General features: G+C 37.2%; 2 protein-coding genes across 2 annotated transcripts; one reads left to right on the top strand and one right to left on the bottom strand.

Moving 5' to 3' along the window:
• LOC132302183 (casparian strip membrane protein 3) lies at positions 1 to 1,994 on the bottom strand. The gene is made up of 3 exons (XM_059799061.1): positions 1,745 to 1,994; positions 1,515 to 1,641; positions 1 to 444 (listed from the first exon to the last, which is right to left on the bottom strand). The coding sequence occupies exons 1-3, from the start codon at positions 1,963 to 1,965 to the stop codon at positions 229 to 231; spliced, it is 564 nt and encodes a 187-aa protein (XP_059655044.1). The 5' UTR covers positions 1,966 to 1,994; the 3' UTR covers positions 1 to 228.
• Positions 1,995 to 4,137: 2,143 nt separating this feature from the next.
• LOC132302862 (uncharacterized) lies at positions 4,138 to 8,899 on the top strand. Its single transcript, XM_059799848.1, has 7 exons — positions 4,138 to 4,248; positions 5,946 to 6,157; positions 6,752 to 6,814; positions 7,039 to 7,086; positions 7,539 to 7,580; positions 8,002 to 8,065; positions 8,155 to 8,899. The coding sequence occupies exons 2-7, from the start codon at positions 5,966 to 5,968 to the stop codon at positions 8,256 to 8,258; spliced, it is 513 nt and encodes a 170-aa protein (XP_059655831.1). The 5' UTR covers positions 4,138 to 4,248; positions 5,946 to 5,965; the 3' UTR covers positions 8,259 to 8,899.
• Positions 8,900 to 18,811: the final 9,912 nt, after the last annotated feature.

The following is an 18,811-nucleotide window of genomic DNA, read 5'->3' on the forward strand; positions in this document are numbered from 1 at the left end:
CTGTATCCATTCTTTCTTTAATGTCTTTTATTTCTGTTACATGAAATTGTAAAATTGCTTTGCAAGTTGTATTTTCAAGCAACTGTACAAAAAGTCACACACTTTTGAATATAAAGCACGAAGATACGTGAAGATAAGATATACTGTATATAACTTATAGATACACACATAAATGATCATCAAATACACACAGTCACACAGATGAAATTGGCAGTCCCCTGAAGACAATTAGTGTCGTGACAATGCGAAGGCCGACAGAGGGATTAGTATTATAAACATAACGATGGAACAAAAAGAGCCGATCAAAGCTCCAGAAGTGGTTTGGCAGAAGTTCTGGAACTGTTGGCATATCGGGAACCAGTTTGCTGAAGCGTTCCCATTGTGTAACAAGTATACGATGGTTACTGCTGCTGAAGCCGCCGCGGTGAGAAGACTCACCATTGCCTTCACAATGTTAGAGCAAGATCCATAAGAATCTCAAGATTACTCAATTAACTTCTTCTTTTTCCGATAATTGTGGTACGTCTCATAACATTTCATAATTCACCATCGGTTATATGTAGTCCCCAATTCACATGCACGTGGTCCAAGGGAATTAGAATCCCCTTGAAGTTGTGTTTCGTTGGTTAATAATGAGTTTCTTTTTTCTTTTTTTTATAAATAATAGCAAAGGTTGTGTATGTCCACAATCTACCTTTTCATGAAGTCTAGGTAATTGCTCCTTGTCGGGAATTAGAAGTCATAACATGTATTTAGTCATGGACAAAACAGTGTTAGGAGCTAAAAACCTGCAAATTCAGAACTACTTTTCTCTATTTTATAAGCCAAAATTTGGCATGTTGAAGCACCCTTTTCTGAGAATATTTTTCAGTTTTCAGACTATCTAGAAAAGTAAAAACAGTTCAAAATTTCATTTATAGACAGTTTTCTATGACTACATGCAATATAAAACACTACAAAATAAAAAGAGGTTAATTGGATCAACTTTATAGAACATTGTTTCTTAATTTTTTAGAATATTTGAACTTGGAACATATTTTTGCTATTTCTAAGTAGAAAGTGTATGATTCTTTAGAATTTGCATATCCGGAATCACCTTTAAATGTTCTCTAGGAGGTTATTTAATGATTTTTATGACTCGAATCTTTCCCGAGTTTTCCAATGGTCATTAGTCCAATAGTATAACCTTCACTACAACAAACCAAACATTTTGCGGACCAAACTAAAAAAGTCACAAAATATTTGCAACCAAAATGATTTGGTTGTAAAATTTAAGGTTTTTGTGATTGAAGTAAATTTTGGTCTTAAAATTTAAAATCTAAGGTATTTGCGATTGAAGTCACAAATACTCAAAGAGGGGAAGGTTTTCGATCCCCTACATGGGCAATGTTTGTGCGTGCTAGTATTTACCGGATAAAAATTTTAAAATAAAAAACATAAAAATAAATGAATGAATAAATAAAGAGAAAATTTTGTGAGCTTGCTAAACAAAATTATAAGAAACATCATCTTACCGTATCAAGGATGATCAATACGAGCCTACTGGTTCTTACTCCACTCCTGATAATGTGGAAGCTGGATAGTGGGAGAGAGACGATAACAAGATATGCACATACTATGGAATTGACAATCACAAACAACCTGCAGTTTGGCAGAACACACACACACACACACATATCTATATATCAAAATGTTATATACATACATATATAATTTTAATTTCAAAATGAAAATCGATACTCACACGAAGGTATCAATATCATTGTATTGAGCATTGAATCGTACGAACTGCGTGACAAAAGGAAGCGTCTCCTGAGAAGTTCCCATGGACGCAGCACTTGCTAGAGTTCCAATGGCTGCGAAAATTCGGAGAATGAGGTCCACTATGGACACCCCTCTGCTCACACCTTTTGTTGGGGTTGAAACCTTGGAGACCTCACCAGCTTCAAGTGGTCCTGATTTCATCTTCTTCTGTTTGAAGTTTTAGTACTGCTATGAGATGGTGAAGCTTGGTTTTAGCTTAACACTGTTTGAATGAAGTGAGGGGTAAGGTACAAATTTATACTAAGGGAAAATTGCATAAAACTCCTCCACTTTTAATTTTTGGCACAAATCCCCTACAAAAAAAAAATTTGACGTAAAACCCCCTGAACTATTCAATTATTGCAAAGTGATGTTATAATGACGAAAATGCCTCCCTTTTTAATTTTTAAAAAATAAAATTTAAGAAAATTTTGAAATTTGTTACAAGGAGTTTTTACTTTCTTATTATAGATTGCACCATTGAATTTTTTATTTTTTATTTTGGAAAATAATTGTCGAATGAGTTATTTGAATTAATATTAATCTTAATCTTATATTAAAGAGCACCATTTTTAAAAAATATATATATTAAGGGGTATTTTCGTTATTATAACATCACTAACAAGACCGTTTAGGGAGTTTTAGGTCAAAATAAATTTGTAGGAGGGTTTTGTGCCAAAAATTGAAAGTGGAGAGATATTTTTATGCAATTTGCATATTATACAAATTAGCTTAGCAAAGCAAGATCATCTCAAATAATCCAACAATAAGCCTCAGCAGTTTCTAGTGGTCCTGACTTCATTTGCTCCTCTCTTTTTTAAATTATTATTATTATTATTTTTTATTTTTGGTTATTATTCTCTTTTTCTTTTTGAAGCTTTAGTACTGCCATGAGATAAAGATTAGTTTGCTCACACTCTTTTAAAGAGGTGATGAAGTAAGGTATGCATTTATACAAATTAGCTTATCAAAGCAAGTAATATCATCTCTAATAATCCAAGAATGTAACACCAATCAATGTAAGTGTTAGGTTTGGTAAATCTTTAGTGAGCAATGATTCCCACTTCTTTAATTAAGCACATACTATGTGTGTAAATTTTGTGACATGTTATTAGTATTCTAGAACTATACCTGCTCCTACTTGCTCCATCTCATGTCATATATAATGTGTCATTGTTTATTCCAACACCATCATCAAAATATTCCATGATGGTTAGTGACATGGCTTGTTACAATTTTTAGTACTAATCAACAATCAATGAAGTAGCCTTGTGATCAAGTCTCACTAATGTTCTAAAATTAAAGTAATGAAAGTTCAAGGGTATGTCTGCATTTATATTTAGGGGACTGGAGGTTTTAACCATAAAACCTACAATGGACAGTGGACTGGAGGTGTGGAGGCCCTGTGCAACCAAACACAAGGACAAGGAATAGTATGTTGTTTCCGTTACCCTGTAAAGTCCGAACTGGGCTGTTCTTATACCACTTAAAACAAGTCGAGCTCTTGTTATCTAATTCAGAAACTTAAATTATTAGGTTGTGCTATCTATCTACTATTACCAAAACATTTCCGGTCCGGATTTGGCGTGGGACAGTAACAACTAATATGTAACTGGATATAACATTTATCAAAAACACTTCGGGAATAAGTGATATAGAGGTTCTCTCCCCTCAAGGGAATTTATCATGGGGCATGTCCAATTAATGGACATGTATGTTTTTTTTATTGAAAACTCATCATTTCTCGTGTATGAAGATAAAAGTTTTCATGACTATCCATTGGCTCAAGGCTGTCAGTTATTATTATCAAAGCAATATATGAAGATTTGGATGATTAATCAAGTACATGGTTTTGGACTATTGAAATTTTGAGTCCTAAATATTTAGGGACACATTGGTGGAAAATACTCTAATTAGAGATCCTTCATGCACTGCCAGGATGAGTAGAATGATCGGATCTAATTCAACAGCACGTCCAAATTTAGTAATCAATTTGTTATACAGGATTCATATATATAATATCAAGTAAGTCTCCATTTAAAAATACATTCTTGACATCGAATTGATGTAGAGGCTAAGAATGTGCAGCAGCTAAGGAGACAAACAGTCATATTGACTTCAACTTTGCCATGCAAATATTCCCGAGGTACCTCGTAGGTGGAGGTTTTGTCAAAAACAAATCTAGGCCCAGATAGAACGAACCGACAAGCCCAAATGGCAGGACCAAACCCAGCAAAAACTCTCAGGCCTCTGAAGGCCCAACTCTAGGCCCATGAAGACACTCCTATGATCATATCCCACCTAGCCCTCAAAGAGAGAGCCCATATTCTCCTGTAGTTTTAGAACGCAACCTTTGCGTGGAGACATTTGGAAGCGGGACTTGCCATTTGCTCTGGAATTCGATACACTTCTTCTCCGGCGATTCTCCGGTGGTTAATCAGATAGGTAAAACACCCACTTTCATCTTTGTCCTTCTTGTACTAAATAAATATTACTTTCTGGTTGTTCTATGGTTTTAAAAGTGATAAATATATTCATAAATTATATATCAAATTGTGCTTAATCTTGTAAATATTAGCATTCAATTATCTACCATCAAGTGTTCTCACCTGGGCTTTATCTGTTTTGGGTTTTGGACTTTGATTGGTAATATGCATATAGATGATAGAATATAGTGTTTTGTGTACTTTTCGGAGGTTCTATAATTGAAATTGATGAGTAAATTGCTTAATATTATAAATATTAATAGTCAATTATCTATTATTTCATCTGGGTTTTAGAGTGTGAAGAAAGAAAAAAATAAAATAAATAAATAAAAATCCAATTGCAGCACAATTTGGATTTTATCAAATAAAAAAAGGGAACCATGGCATCAAATGTTTGAATTTTGGACTATCTTAGTCAAAAATTATATATATGACATATATGTTTCTTGATTTATGAATTTTACTAGATTTTGGACTGTTTTATCAATATATACTATAATGCCTTTTTGTGTTGAAAGTCCTATATATCACTTGACTTAGGCTTAATTTTATTTACTTAAAAATTTTAAATATTTAAAATAAGTAGAGCGGCCAAATCTTCCTTGAAGTATTCACCTAAAAAGGCCATCAGTCGTGCTGGTATAGCCTATGCAGAGCTGGGGAAAGGCCGAAGACAGACTTAACTTCTTCTTTTCTTTTTCTTTTTTTCATAAAAGACAGACTTAACTTTATCATTGTATTGTACTCATCCTTGAATTATTTAATTCAACACATAAATTGTAGTAGCTACTTTTAGCAATTTTTTTTTAATCGTTTATAATATTAATTTTGGATTTTACGGTTGCTGATATGGTAATGTTGCTCATTTGCAGTATTGTTTTGGTCAAATTAATATGCATATTGCTAAGTTAGTATTGTTTGTATTATTCTAAAAATACTTCTCTTGCTCTGGGATGGGGGATGGGGGAGGAGGTGAGAGTGAGCCTTCCTATCCGTCTGAGACCTGGTCATGTCACCAAAATATTATTTGGTGAGTTGACACCATTTGATTTTGTCATGCCTCCTCTTTGGAACCTTTAACTGTTGCATGACCGGGTTTCAGATGTGAAGATCCAATGTCACAATATTTCATATAGACTTGAGCTATGCACCATATAGCGAGCTAATCTTATGCATTTGTATTGCAAACAAGTAACAAAACAAGTAAATATCGATTATGTGATTCATCAAGTACATGACTGGACCGAACTGATTTTTAAGTTCTTTTAAGCATAGATTTTGAAGGGAGGTGAGTGTCAATGCAAAGGCCTAGGAGGAATCGTTGTTGCGCAGAATCCTCCTGTGAGGTTACTGTTAGAAACCTCCACCAAGGTTTATGTGATCATCGTGATGCCTTTATGTAACACAATTGGAAAGTGAATAGGTGACACTGGTTATTACTTGATTTGTATATTCAACTCGAATAGCAGTTACTTTGTACAAATAATGTCGAATGTTAGGTATGTGCTCAATTTACCTCTCCCACCACTCAGCTTTGCTACATTAGGTAATAGTCTTTTGGTCTTTTGCATGCATGGTTTAATTCCTATTTTATCAGAGTGAAATGGTAATAAAGATGCTTGAATCTGCTATTAAGTCATCTATTTACTGTTGCAGATCTCTTTAAGGTGTGCAAAATGTCGGTTGCAAAAAGTGACAGTGTTAAGGAGTTAGATTCTTTGGATGGTATTGAGGCAAACAGCGACGGTGATAAGGAGCTAGATCATGTGGACACTAATGACAATCAAGCAGATGCCAAAACTTCTGCGGGAGATCCAAACCAGTTGGAGATAAGTGAAGAAAATCCCGTGCCCTCCCATCAGCAGGAGGTAATAAGTAATGCTGAGGCATTTGCATTTCATGATTCTGATTAATACATTTTTAGGAAAGCCCCGAGGACTGGACAAGCCATCATTGAAACTAGTGTTTTTTTTTTTTGCCATTAATTGGTACTCACACACACGTCTCTTCTAAGACTTGAACCCCTGACCTCCCTTTGAGAAGTAAGAGGCTGATACCGCTAGGTCACTGAACCGTTGGTCATTGAAACTAGTTAAAAAATGCTGCCTGTTGTCTGGTTCACCATAACACATGAAGATATGTTCGAAAATGGTATATTTATGGAAATTTTTGTAAAAAAAAAGGTCCTTGTTGGCTCTTACTTCATGATTCTCTGGTAGATCTTCTGGACTCAATGATATGTTCAAAGCTGGGCTAAAATGTTGTGACAGCATTCATCCAGCATAAAATGTGAAAAACTTTACATGATTGTCTAAAATTCTGTTCGCATTGAGGTTTCCCAAATCTCCTTGCATCCAGTTATGATCTAGCATTCTTGATTGGCATAACTCCAATCAATTGGTGTTTGAAATAGTGTTGTTTTGATGAAGATGATGATGATTCTTTTTTTCCCTCATTTTTAGGAGAATGTAATCAAGAAAAAGTATGGAGGAATGTTACCAAAAAAACCACCATTAATATCCAAGGTAACTGCCCTTTCATCATTATTTGATTACTCATGGACACTATTCAGATTGAACTTGTGTGATTTATCTTAAGCTGCATCGAGCCCTTAACTCAAGCGATGTCTCTTCCTTCTTCCATGAGGGAGGTTGAGAGTTCAAGTTTGGACATCGTGGGTGCGTGCTCTTATTTACAAAAAAAAAACAAAGAAGAAGTGATTTATCTAATTTAGTTAATTTATTGCCAGGACCATGAACGTGCTTTCTTTGATTCTGCAGATTGGGCATTGGGAAAGGTACTTGAACTTTATTTGCAACTCTAATTTTGTTAGCTAATGATAACCCTTTCTAAATAGAAAAATTCAAAACTTTGTGACATCCCAACTGTACGGGGTGTCTCATAGAGGTAGTGGTGGGCCCTACCTACTGTGGTGGGGGACCCACCACTATTAAAGACACCTGACAAGTCGGGTGTCGCAATGTGTACCATTGCTCTTTCCAATTAGAACAATACTATTGACATTGTGAACTTCAACCTAAGTCCTCGGTTGAATAACATGCATCCGTTAGATGTATATACATTGAGATTCAAAGTTGGGTCCCATTGTATGCATCTCACGGATGCAATTTATTCTACTGAGTAATTAGGTTGAAGTCCTCCGTGTAAGAATCATTATCCTTCCAATTAAAGATCTTGTTTTCGAGAGCTCCCATGCTTAAATGCCTAACATTTTTTATGCGAGGACAGAAGGCCAAAGGACCACTAGAGGCTCTCCGCCCAAAATTACAGGTACTTAAATCTTTCACTGGTATTGATTTTTTTAATGCTGCAAACATTAACCTTTTCTTCAACCATTTATGATTCATGTCTCTAGATAGAAAAATAAAAGCACCCATTCTCTTTGTACAATGCACCTATTATTGTTGTAAAATACTATGTAAGGATTGCCTTCTAATGTTCTTGCCTGTATACATTTTTGTATATTATAACATTGGGACAAAACACACTTCTCAACAAGTTTTAATACCTTGACCTTTGAAAATTAACAGATAATCCTTTCTTTTTCAAAAGTTTAAGCAAACTCACACACAACCACAATATTTGCTCGTAGAGCTCTAACACTAGACCTTATCTTAATGTCCATTGGTGACAAAAAATTTCATGGTGTAACTCTTATTCTATTTCTTTCTCATGAATGTTTTATTATCAGCCCACGCCGCACCAACAACCCCGTGCAAGACGTGAAGCTTATGCCACGGCAGTCAATGGTGAAGGTATGTTAAACCATTGCCCACCTTGCGGTATTTGATTTTCATCTCTCTTTCTTTCCGTACTAAACTCGGCTTCATTTCCTTTCCACCAGAGGATGTTGGTAACGACGATACTACTCTTGATGATCAGACCTGCACAATGGATGCAGGAAGTAACAACGCTGCACATTCCGATGGTCAGAGCTGTTGCAAGTAGCTTTTAGTGATCACACTCTTGGTGGCATTTTCTCAAGCCAGAAGCTTAGCATGAGACTGTTAGTCCTAAAATAAGCAAGCAATAATGTATTTATTGCTATATCACTGAACCATAAAACAACTCCGTAATAGCAAATTTGCATTGATCAGGTTATGTCACCAATGAGCATTAGCTCAGATACTATGGCCTTTCCCTTTGAGGAGGGGGAGAGATTGAGTGTTTAAACTATATTTTGTGCAGTGGAGCCACCTTGGGTCCAGACTGTTCGGTGGGGAATTTCGAGTTATTTGGGGCATGCTTGGTTTGTAACTCTAAACAGTTTTTAGAAATTCAGAAAATAGATAATAGTTTTTAGAGAACTATAAAAGATTGTTCTTTGAAAAAAGTCATTTTTATAAAGGTAAAGTGCAATAAACTCCCCTCAACTATACCCCAATAAGCAAAAAAAAAAAAAAAAAGCAAAAAAAACCCCTGAATTTTTAAAGTAGCAGAAAACCACCCTATACTTAGTTGTTTGGTTGCAACTTACCTCCAGTGACCCACGGATCATTTTTTAAGGTTTGTCTGGCACGTGATTTGGTATATTTGTTTAAAGGACCATACAGCCCTTGTTGACCACTCAATAGTCCAATACCCACCAAACAATCCTTACACCTTCAAAAAAAAAAAAAAAAAACCCCATCGATGAGGTCGGGATGAAGAAGACAGGCTTTTTCTGCTGCTTGTTAGCCTTGTGTTCATAGTTCAGGCAAGATTCAGGCTCACTGGTGAATGAATGTGCAGGTATTAATTCAAAAGAAGATGAAGGCGAGTTCCTATGATTAGCCTTTGGCAGTAATGGTATGATTCAGGATCACCATGAACGAACAACACCACTATCTCAAAACATTTTTCGATCAATCTTTTGTTTTCCTCAATCCACCTCAAGCCGAGAAGAAAAAAGAAAAGTCTGATTTGGTGCATGATGGGTCTAAGTCGTGATGCAACTCTATTATATATATATGTATGTATCCAGAAACCCCAATTCAATAACACCTGATTCAGGATGCCATTCAGAATCTGATAGACAAAAATAAATTGGCACCTCGTTCGATTTCACCATCAAGCTTGACCATGCCTTGGATCCAATTGTTGATCCCCAAAGCCCAATAAAGCCTCAAAACTTGTTGTGATTAACCCACCGGAGTGCACAGTTTCCACAAGGACAGAGGATGTGATTAACCCATCACCTGATTACGTGCTCAGTTAAACCCGATACAACCCTTGGAAATAATTCCTACCGAACCTCACCGCACGCCGTCAAACCCAATTGAAACCACAAACCCACTGCCACAACCACCATCATCGCCACCACCATTTGCCACGACCTTCTATCTCTATCGCCTTGGAAACTCAAACTTTTCATTCTAATCCACAAACCCACTGCCCACCACCACCATTGCCTCCTTCTCGCACATATATTCTGTTATTGAACCCAACAAACCAGATGCCTCTCCTTCTTCGGTGATGCAGTCGGTGTACTTTTTCTTGCTCGATACAATCATGAGGACGAATTGCTCCGGCGTATTTTCAGAAACCCTTTTAATTGATGGCCATCACACCTTCGGGCAGTTCAGAGTTCTCTCTCTGGTTCTTTCTTTCTCTCTCAACGCATTTCTCTCTATCTCTATTTGTGGTTTGATGAGGGGTAAAATGGACTTTTTAAATTTTTGGTGATAAGAGATGACCGGAATAACCTTCTCTGTCCTAAGACCACACCAAGACCATAATTGAGAGATGTTATTTGTAATTGAGGGGGGTTAGTTGCACTTGGGTATGGTTAAAGGGGGTTTATTGTACTTTACCCTTTTTATAACTTAGTTTTCAGAAAATTGAACCAAACAGTATTTTTTGTATTGTTTTTAGTTTTTCGAGAACATAAAACGGTTTTCATAATTACAAATCAAGCAAGTCCTTGTATTTGATACATATAAATTTTGATAATTATGAAAGTACCCCCACTGAACTCGAAAAAAAAATTTCCATAGGACCTTAACAAAAGCCTTTCAAATTCCGAAAAACCCCTTATTTTTTAACTCATTTGCCTTCCCAAGAATCCTTATTTTTTTAAAACTCATTTGCCTTTCTAAGGGAGTGGTTGAGTGTTTTAAGCCATACTAGGAACATTATTGTGCAGTGGCGGGCAATTACTTTTGAGTTATTTGTATTTTTTATATATAAATTATCATAATTATGAAAGTAACTCCTGAACTAAAAAATTTACATAGGACCTTAAAAAAATAAAATAAAAATAAAATTAGAAAAACACCTACAAAATTCAACTCATTTGCCCAACAAAATTTTCAAAATTAAAATTTTTAAAAATCAAAATTTAGAAATAAAAACCCCTTTAGTTATTTATTAATTTGGTTCAAATTTTTCAATAGCATTACGCTGTGTTTGGAACTTTACTTTAGGATGGAAATTGGATTTATGGTATTTTAAAAAGGAATGGGGGATTTGATAGAATTTAAAAGGAAAATTTGTAATTTAGAGAAAAAAAATATGGTAGGATTTGGCACGTAATACCAAAATTATCCTTCTATTAACAAACTATTAGGTTTCTCATTCTACCAACTTTTTTGTAACTGGCACGTATCTTTACCCAACTTGGTATAAAAACTATTTTATTACTGTTATACCCCAAAATTTCTAACACAAGAACCTTGATTTATATTAAAATTTGTTACATGACTCATATAATTCATCCACAATAATCCACGATTAAATCACTAAGAATAAATTTTATTTTAAAAAAATCCATCAATACAAAAAAAAAAAAAAAAAAAAAAAAAAAAAAAAAAAAAAAAAAAATCTATTACATCCACTAACAAAATAAAATTCCACCAACTAAGTGAACCTTATTACAAAATGTTTTGCTAATAAACAACAATAAAATCAATATATGGAAAATCTGACCTCCTTTACCAGCTAAATCCATATGCACCTGAAAGTGATAAAGGGGTGAACCCACTAGCTCAACAAGAAATTATTAAACACTATTATCGTTTAACAAGTCAATCCTTACTTAAAATCCATATATATATACATATATAAGTGACCACGAAATATCTACAAATCATCAAACCATCCAATAATTATATTGACTTAACTACAATTGTGTCAACTATGATGTCATTTTATAACATTACTCAACTTGTGAACTCGTAACCCATCTATATATAAATTACTAAAATTTTGCTTACCTCACATGAGCCCCGGAACTCCACCCAGTTGGTGTTCTATTGCCATTATCTCACATAATACAAACATTAATCTCACATCCACAATATATAAATCAGAGATATAATAAATTCCATAGCCATAGATCATGTTTATAGATCACAAGGATATCAATTCATATAATTAAATTATCTCACATAAGCCCAGGCTCCACTCCAATTAAATGGTGTGAATTGCATAGTCCCGCACTACCAAATACACACATGTGGCTGAGTTGTACGTCTACTCATCCAGATGGTCCCTGACCACGTCCATATACTAAGGGCACCTTTAGCCCAATGGCGATAACAAAAGGATAATTCACTCCCATAGAGTGTCCTTGACCGAACTTCGCAAAATCATTATTGGGTTAGTCCCAGACTATATCTCTGTTAAATTCAATTGTCTCAGTTAAAAACCAAAACATTGCTTAATTTAATTAATCCTCCTTCACCTTTAAAATAACCCTAACTCATAAGTCAATGAGTTCATCAAGCATCTTAAATGGTTAATTACATAAATAAATAAATAATAAATGCTGTAATATAGACCTAATTTATATACTGCCGGCTTATACCATAATACTCTCCCTCAATAACATTAAATTTGTTTTGCCATTAAGTGTACTCACCTTCCTCAATACCAAGGATATTGATGAACTATAGTTGCCAATTGTCCATCAACCTACTCTGCCAAAGCTTATTTTCCTCTATCCCGTACCCAATTAATCATGTACTTATCATTACATTCAATCATCTCAGTCGTAAGTCACATGTGTCTTTCCTTAGACTTTTCTACACTACTGACATTGATTAATTAAAGCATTTTCTACATCTTTCCTCTCTCTGTACTTCTCTATTTTCCTTTAAATATCACCCATGGGCAAGGACAGAGCCAGAATTTTTGTTCGGGGGCACATTGTACACTAAATACATATAAATTAGTGTTTATAGATAAAGAGAAATAGGTGGATATATATAGAGATTGATATTTTTGGAATGATGTAAATTAATAAATTATATATATATAATTCAGGAAGGGAGCCTTTTTTACACATTTTCAAAAAAATATACACATATTATAGGAAAGTATATATATAAAATAAGAGAAGCCCCTGGTCTATACCGGCTCTGTTACTACCCATGGGACAAAACCAACATTATATCCCTATAATACTCCATATACAACTAAAACCAAATCCACCTTTTGTATAAACAAAACAAACAAAATGTAACTAATCACCTCCATGTGAGGTACATCAACCAAACCAAAGAATTTTGGTCAAATAATTTTAGTGGGTCCGGCCACATCATTATTACCCTTATTTCATTCCAATTCTTCTCCACCTTCCACGGATTTTTTACTCCCCTTTTTTCCTTATCCTTTAAACAAAATACCAATAACCCAAAATCAATTCCCGAAGATTGAGACTTGCCCCTTGCTAGCGGGTTGATTCAATAAAAGCTAGCCCCGAATCTTAAATACACATATAAACGAAACAACTTTTCATAACCAAAATGAATGAAAGTCAAACAATTCCTGAGGCTTATACAACAAGCAACAAGACTTTTTATAAGCTAAACATAACATATCCAAAGTCCAATTAACTAACTCTCCAATCATAATTAAACAATCAATTTTGACAACTAAAAATAATAAAATAAATATAAATTGAAAATTTAATCAATCTTACAGTTAAATCATAGATAATAATCTAACAATTAAGATATAAATAAATAAGCTTTTCTTCGGCAATGAACGTGTAAAAATCATTGGCAACGTAAGTAAAAAAAAACTAAATATAACTAAATTTAGACATATATATATATATATATATATATATATATATATATTGGTTGAGTTCAATAAGAACTCTTCTAAATTTCAAAATAAACTAAATGATAACTCTGTTATCTCCTTTTAAATACAATCACTTATCTAAACATCAATGTAAATAACCGGAGCTCCACCCCTCTCCCCGTTTTCATCACCAGAAACAACATAAACAGCCATCGGCAATGAATGGTCAAACTATATGCGTCCATATATATATATATATATATATATATATATATATATATATATACTGTAATACTTATTTATGGGGTATTACATTATTTTATTACAAATAAGAGTCCGATGCAATTTCTTTTTTAATTCCAGTTTCAAATACCAAAAAATTTGGACCTATTTTATTACAAATAAGAGTCCGATCCAATTTCCTTTTTAATTCCAATTTCAAATACCAAAAGATTTGGACTATGTACATTGTTTGTTTCCCCACCCTATATTCTTCGGCTTTGATTGTGAAGATGCAATAATTTTCTCTCTCTAAACTGACAGAGTTTCATTACACTTCAAAAATTTTGATCCCCCTCTCCTTTACTTACTGCATATTTATAGATTGTTTACTGTGTTCTAGAAGATTTTTAACTAACTTTCTCCATTGGGCTTGTCCTCCAAGCTTTTATAACCATGGGCCCGAACACCTTTAAGGGCCTCCAACTTCACTCTTCAGCATTGGGCATGCCTGATGACAGCTTAATTCGGGCCAGGTCATTTACCAGGCCCATTCTTCATCATGTGGGTTGGATCCAGCCCATGCCGCCTTTGGTATCCTCAACTGCCCCCATAATCACTCCCTCATTAATTAGGGTGTGATTATCAATTAAGCTAATGATGACCTGACGGCTAATGGTGACTTGACGGCTTGAGACGATCACGTGAGGCATTAAGCGGTCGACCTCGGAATAAATGTCTTTGAAATTTGAATCCCCTTAACTTCCTGACGTCTCGGTTAGCGAGACCACTTCCCCTTTATATATTGCTCTTTTATATCCACAGCTTCCCTTGTCGTACCCTTCACATCTTAGGGCAACTCAGATCTTCTCTGGTCAAACCAAATCTCCTCCGGCGAATCCAGTGAAAGGTTCTTCTTTCTCAACTCCTTTGCAACATCCTTTGCTGCTCTCAGTCCTTTCAAGTTAGTTCCACTTTTTCTTCTTCTTAAAATATTTGTATATTTCCCCCAAGGATCATAATCGTTGACATCATACCTATTGATTTGGATATTCTGCGCATGAAACTCCATCTCTCTTCAAACATTCACCTTAGAGAATGCCCCAAAGACGTAAATATTAGAACTGGTGCCGGCCTCCTTCCCAGCGAAACCTTGTTTTCCTTTCATCATCTCAACGTTATTAGATTCCCTCTACACCCTTTCTTCTGCTATGTGTTCAATAGGTTTAACCTTTTTCCTCTCCAAGTTAACCCCAATTTTTTTAGGGTTCTGTCCATTCTGCTACTTCTGAATCGTGACAGAGGCTTAGATCTTGACTTAGTTGATCTTCTCCTCTGTTACAATGTCAGCAAAATCAGGTTAGAGGACGTATATTACCATTTTTACCCTATTGAGAAAAGATCCATCTATACGGACAAACTTAAGTCCGAGAAGGGGTGGAAGAAGGGCATTGTTGGCGTTCGGGGGCTTGGTTTGCTCCGGCTGCCAAGGACTACCCTATCCCAACCGCCTTCAGCGAATGCTCCGTGTCTTCTTATAAGAAATTCAAAACCCATAAGATAGACTGACCTTGTGAAACTTGCATTCCTCGCTTCTGTTCGTTTCTTTTCAATTCTTTGGATATCCCGCAGGATAACGAACTTAGTTATAACATTTACAGGGATAGGTTTAATTATCTGAAGGACTACGTTCTGAATGACATCCCTTCCTATTCAGAACTCCTCACGTCCGAGAATTTAAGTGATATCTCACTCCTCGGCACCACAATGAGTCAGCTTCGGATTCCATCCTTTAGCAGGAGGAAGGATCCTCCCTGGGTCACCGCTGCTTCCGCAGCTTCTTCTTCCCCAGCCTTAGCATCTTCATCTACCACCACTTCCAGCACTACTCCGAATGTGGTGATTGTTCGTCCGATCGTCACCACTCCACCTGTCAACCCAAACACTATCCCTCAAGTTCGGAGTACCTCTGCCCCCACTGCATCAGCTCAAGATAAAAAGCAAGGAAAAAGGCCTCAGCCTGAAAGCGAAGGCAGCCCCGATGAAGTTCCTCTAGCAAGAAGGATTCGAACTTTCGGGCCGGGCTTGCCTATCCTCCTCAGGTCAGACCAACTGCTCCTTCCAGGTCCGGCACTGCCACCGGTTCCCCCTCTGGAGAAGCTCCGTGGACCCCCAGATTTGTCCGAGCTGATGGCTCGGTAGTGAAGCCAAGCGACACCATATTCAAAGAAGGCCCAACAACCATGGCCTATTACAAGAACATGTGGTCTCCCAAAGACATTGAGGTTGCCAAATCTCTGTCTCAAAAGGAGGTCTTCAGCCGCTTTCCTCTGGTGGCTATGGAGGTAATTCCCTACCCTCCTCCTTATCGCATTTAAAAATGTCGTCATATTATATTTCCTCTGGACATACGTTCGGCTTAATTAGTACTCTTGTATTCTTTTGCAGACTCTGTTTGGCATGATGGCCATGCAGAAGCATGTTGAGGCTGCCAACGCTAAGGCGCCCAAGTTCGCCAATAACCTTGACGCAGCCACCAAAGAAAATAATATTATTGGTGCCAAAAATGCTGAATTAATGGTGTAACTAAACAAGGTTGAAAAGGAAAGGGATAGTCTGAAAAAGGAAGTAGACTCCCTTCAAGATGAGAAGGATGCCCTTCAGATTGAAAAGAGCATCTGGCAGACCGAGCGCGAAGTGCTTAAGGCCAAATTAGACAATCTTCAGTGCCTGCTTCATGACGAATAAGCAGAGCGAATAGCCTTTGAGAAGAGGGCTCTGGATGAACGTAATGCCCTGCTCAGCGTCATCAGCAAGGTCAATGGAGGGATGATGGCTTTGCATAGTTGTTTCTCCTGCATTGGGGCCCTCAGGTATGCTGAGGGATACTGAGAGGGTTTCAACAATCGCCTTCCTGCTGAGGGTCAAACCATTTCTGGCACAGGCACAGATGATGTTGATAAGGAGCTGGAAATGGACCCCCAGGAGTCTATGCTCATCCAGACCCCACTCCTGCCGAACACACCTTTGAAGAGTGTGAGGGGATCGCCTCATCCGGAGTCATCCCTGTCCCTCCTCCTACTCAGACTTTAGGCATTCCTCCTCTCTCCACTGTAGTTCCCCTTATGTCTGCTACTGAGAGCGAAACTCAGTAGAATGAAATGGTGATCCAGCTTTACTCCCCCCCTCACAGAGATGCCGTGACCAATGATAGGGAAGAGAATGCTAATAGTCGTGACGAGGGTACCGAGGGTGAGCAGGTGAACAAGGAGACAAGCAAAACTTGATTGTACCCATCTTCTTATAATATTCTTTGTAATCTTCTATTTATCATGAATGAAAAGGATAATTTTTTACTACATCCGATCTCGATCTTTGTATCATTTGGTAGTAATTGTTGTCTCTTTTTTATAAAAAAAAACAAGTGAGCGACCTTCGGCTAATAGTACTAACCACTGCTTACTTTGCTAAGGTGTCTGGCACTCGGCTAGAATGCCATTTGCCACATGGCTATGGCTTTTCATTATTTTTAACAAGTGTTTGGCGTTCGGCTCGTAGCACCAGTTGCCACTCACTTTGCTCAAGTGCCTAGCGCTCAGCTAGAATGCCACCTGCCACTTGGCTTTTCATTATTTTTAGCAAGTGTTTGGCATTCGGCTCGTAGTGCCAGTTGCCATTTACTTTGCTCAAATGCCTGGCGCTCGGCTATAATGCTACTTGGCTTTTCATTATTTTTAGCAAGTGTTTGGCGTTCGGCACGTAGTGCCAGTTGCCACTTACTTTGCTCAAGTGCCTGGCGCTCGACTAGAATTCCACTTGCCACTTGGCTTTTCATTATTTTTAGCAAGTAATTGGCGTTCGGCTCGTAGTGTTAGTTGTCGCTTACTTTGCTTAAGTGCCTCGCGCTTGGCTAGAATGCCACATGCCACTTGGCTTTTCATTATTTTTAGCAAGTGTTTGGCATTCGACTCGTAGTGCCAGTTGCCACTTACTTTGCTCAAGTGCCTGGTGCTTGGCTAGGATGCCACTTGCCACTTGGCTTTTCATTATTTTTAGCAAGTGTTTGGCGTTCGGCTCGTAGTGCCAGTTACCACTTACTTTGCTCAAGTGTCTGGTGCTCGGTTAGAATGCCACTTGCCACTTGTTTTTCATTATTTTTAGCGAGTGTTTGGCGTTTGGCTTGTAATGCCAGTTGCCACTTTGCTTATACTCAGTCATTTTATTAGAAGAAAATAATACTCTCTATAAATTTTTTGAAGTTTTTCCCTCTGAAACTCAATTTTCGTTGATAATACCTTTTTAAAAATGTGGCGTTCTAGGCATGTTTACCAGCCTCCCAGCCATGGTCTCCAAGATGTATGCCCCCTTTCCTATTACCTCTGGAACTCTATACGGTCCTTCCCAAGGTGACACCATTTTCTTGATAATACCAACTTTTCTTTTCAAAACCAAATCACCAGGTGCAAAGCCTCTCTGCCTCACCTTTCTGTTGTGACTGTTCATGAGCATCTGCTGATATGATGCAAGCCTTATTGCTGTAGCATTCCTCTTTTCTTCAAGCAAGTTGAGGTTGAATTTCAACATATGATCATTCTACTCCTGAATCCACGCTAAGCTCCGAACGGTGGGAACTTGGTGCTCTACCGGTATTACTACCTCAGTACCATATGCCATGGCGAATGGGCTCTCTCCGGTCGGTCGCCTTGGAGTTCGTTCTATACGCCCACAGGACATTCGGGAGTTCATCTAACCACTTTCCTTTTTCTTCGTCAAGCTTCTTCTTTATGCAAGGGAAGATCGTTCTGTTTATGATCTCAGCTTGATCATTGGCCTGTGGATGGCTGACCGCTGCTAACTTCTGATTGATTCCATAGTCTTCCAGCAACTCCCTCACCTGCTTGCTATCAAGGTTAGTCCCATTGTCCATGATGATCGACCTCGGCACACCAAATTGACAGATGATATTATTCCAAATAAAGCGTCTTACATGGGTCTGAGTCACACTGGGATATGGTTCTGCCTCCACCCATTTGGTAAAGTAGTCTGTTGCAAGCAGGACGTACTTATTTTGTGATCTGGCAGTCAGTAACGGGCCAACCACATCCATCCCCCATTGCGCGAAAGGCCATGGTTTGGCCATTACGTGCAAATCTTCTGGTGGTTAGTAGATCAGTGGTCCGAACCTTTGACACTTATCTCTCACCTTCTCAAAAATTCCTCTGCGTCTCGTGCCATGTTCGGCCAAAAATACCCCTGTGTCATCGCTTTGTGTG

This window comes from Cornus florida, unplaced genomic scaffold (genome assembly GCF_030987335.1).
Source record: "Cornus florida cultivar Cherokee Brave unplaced genomic scaffold, ASM3098733v1 CherokeeBrave_3.0.0_Hap2_Chr04, whole genome shotgun sequence".
NCBI lineage: Eukaryota > Viridiplantae > Streptophyta > Magnoliopsida > Cornales > Cornaceae > Cornus > Cornus florida.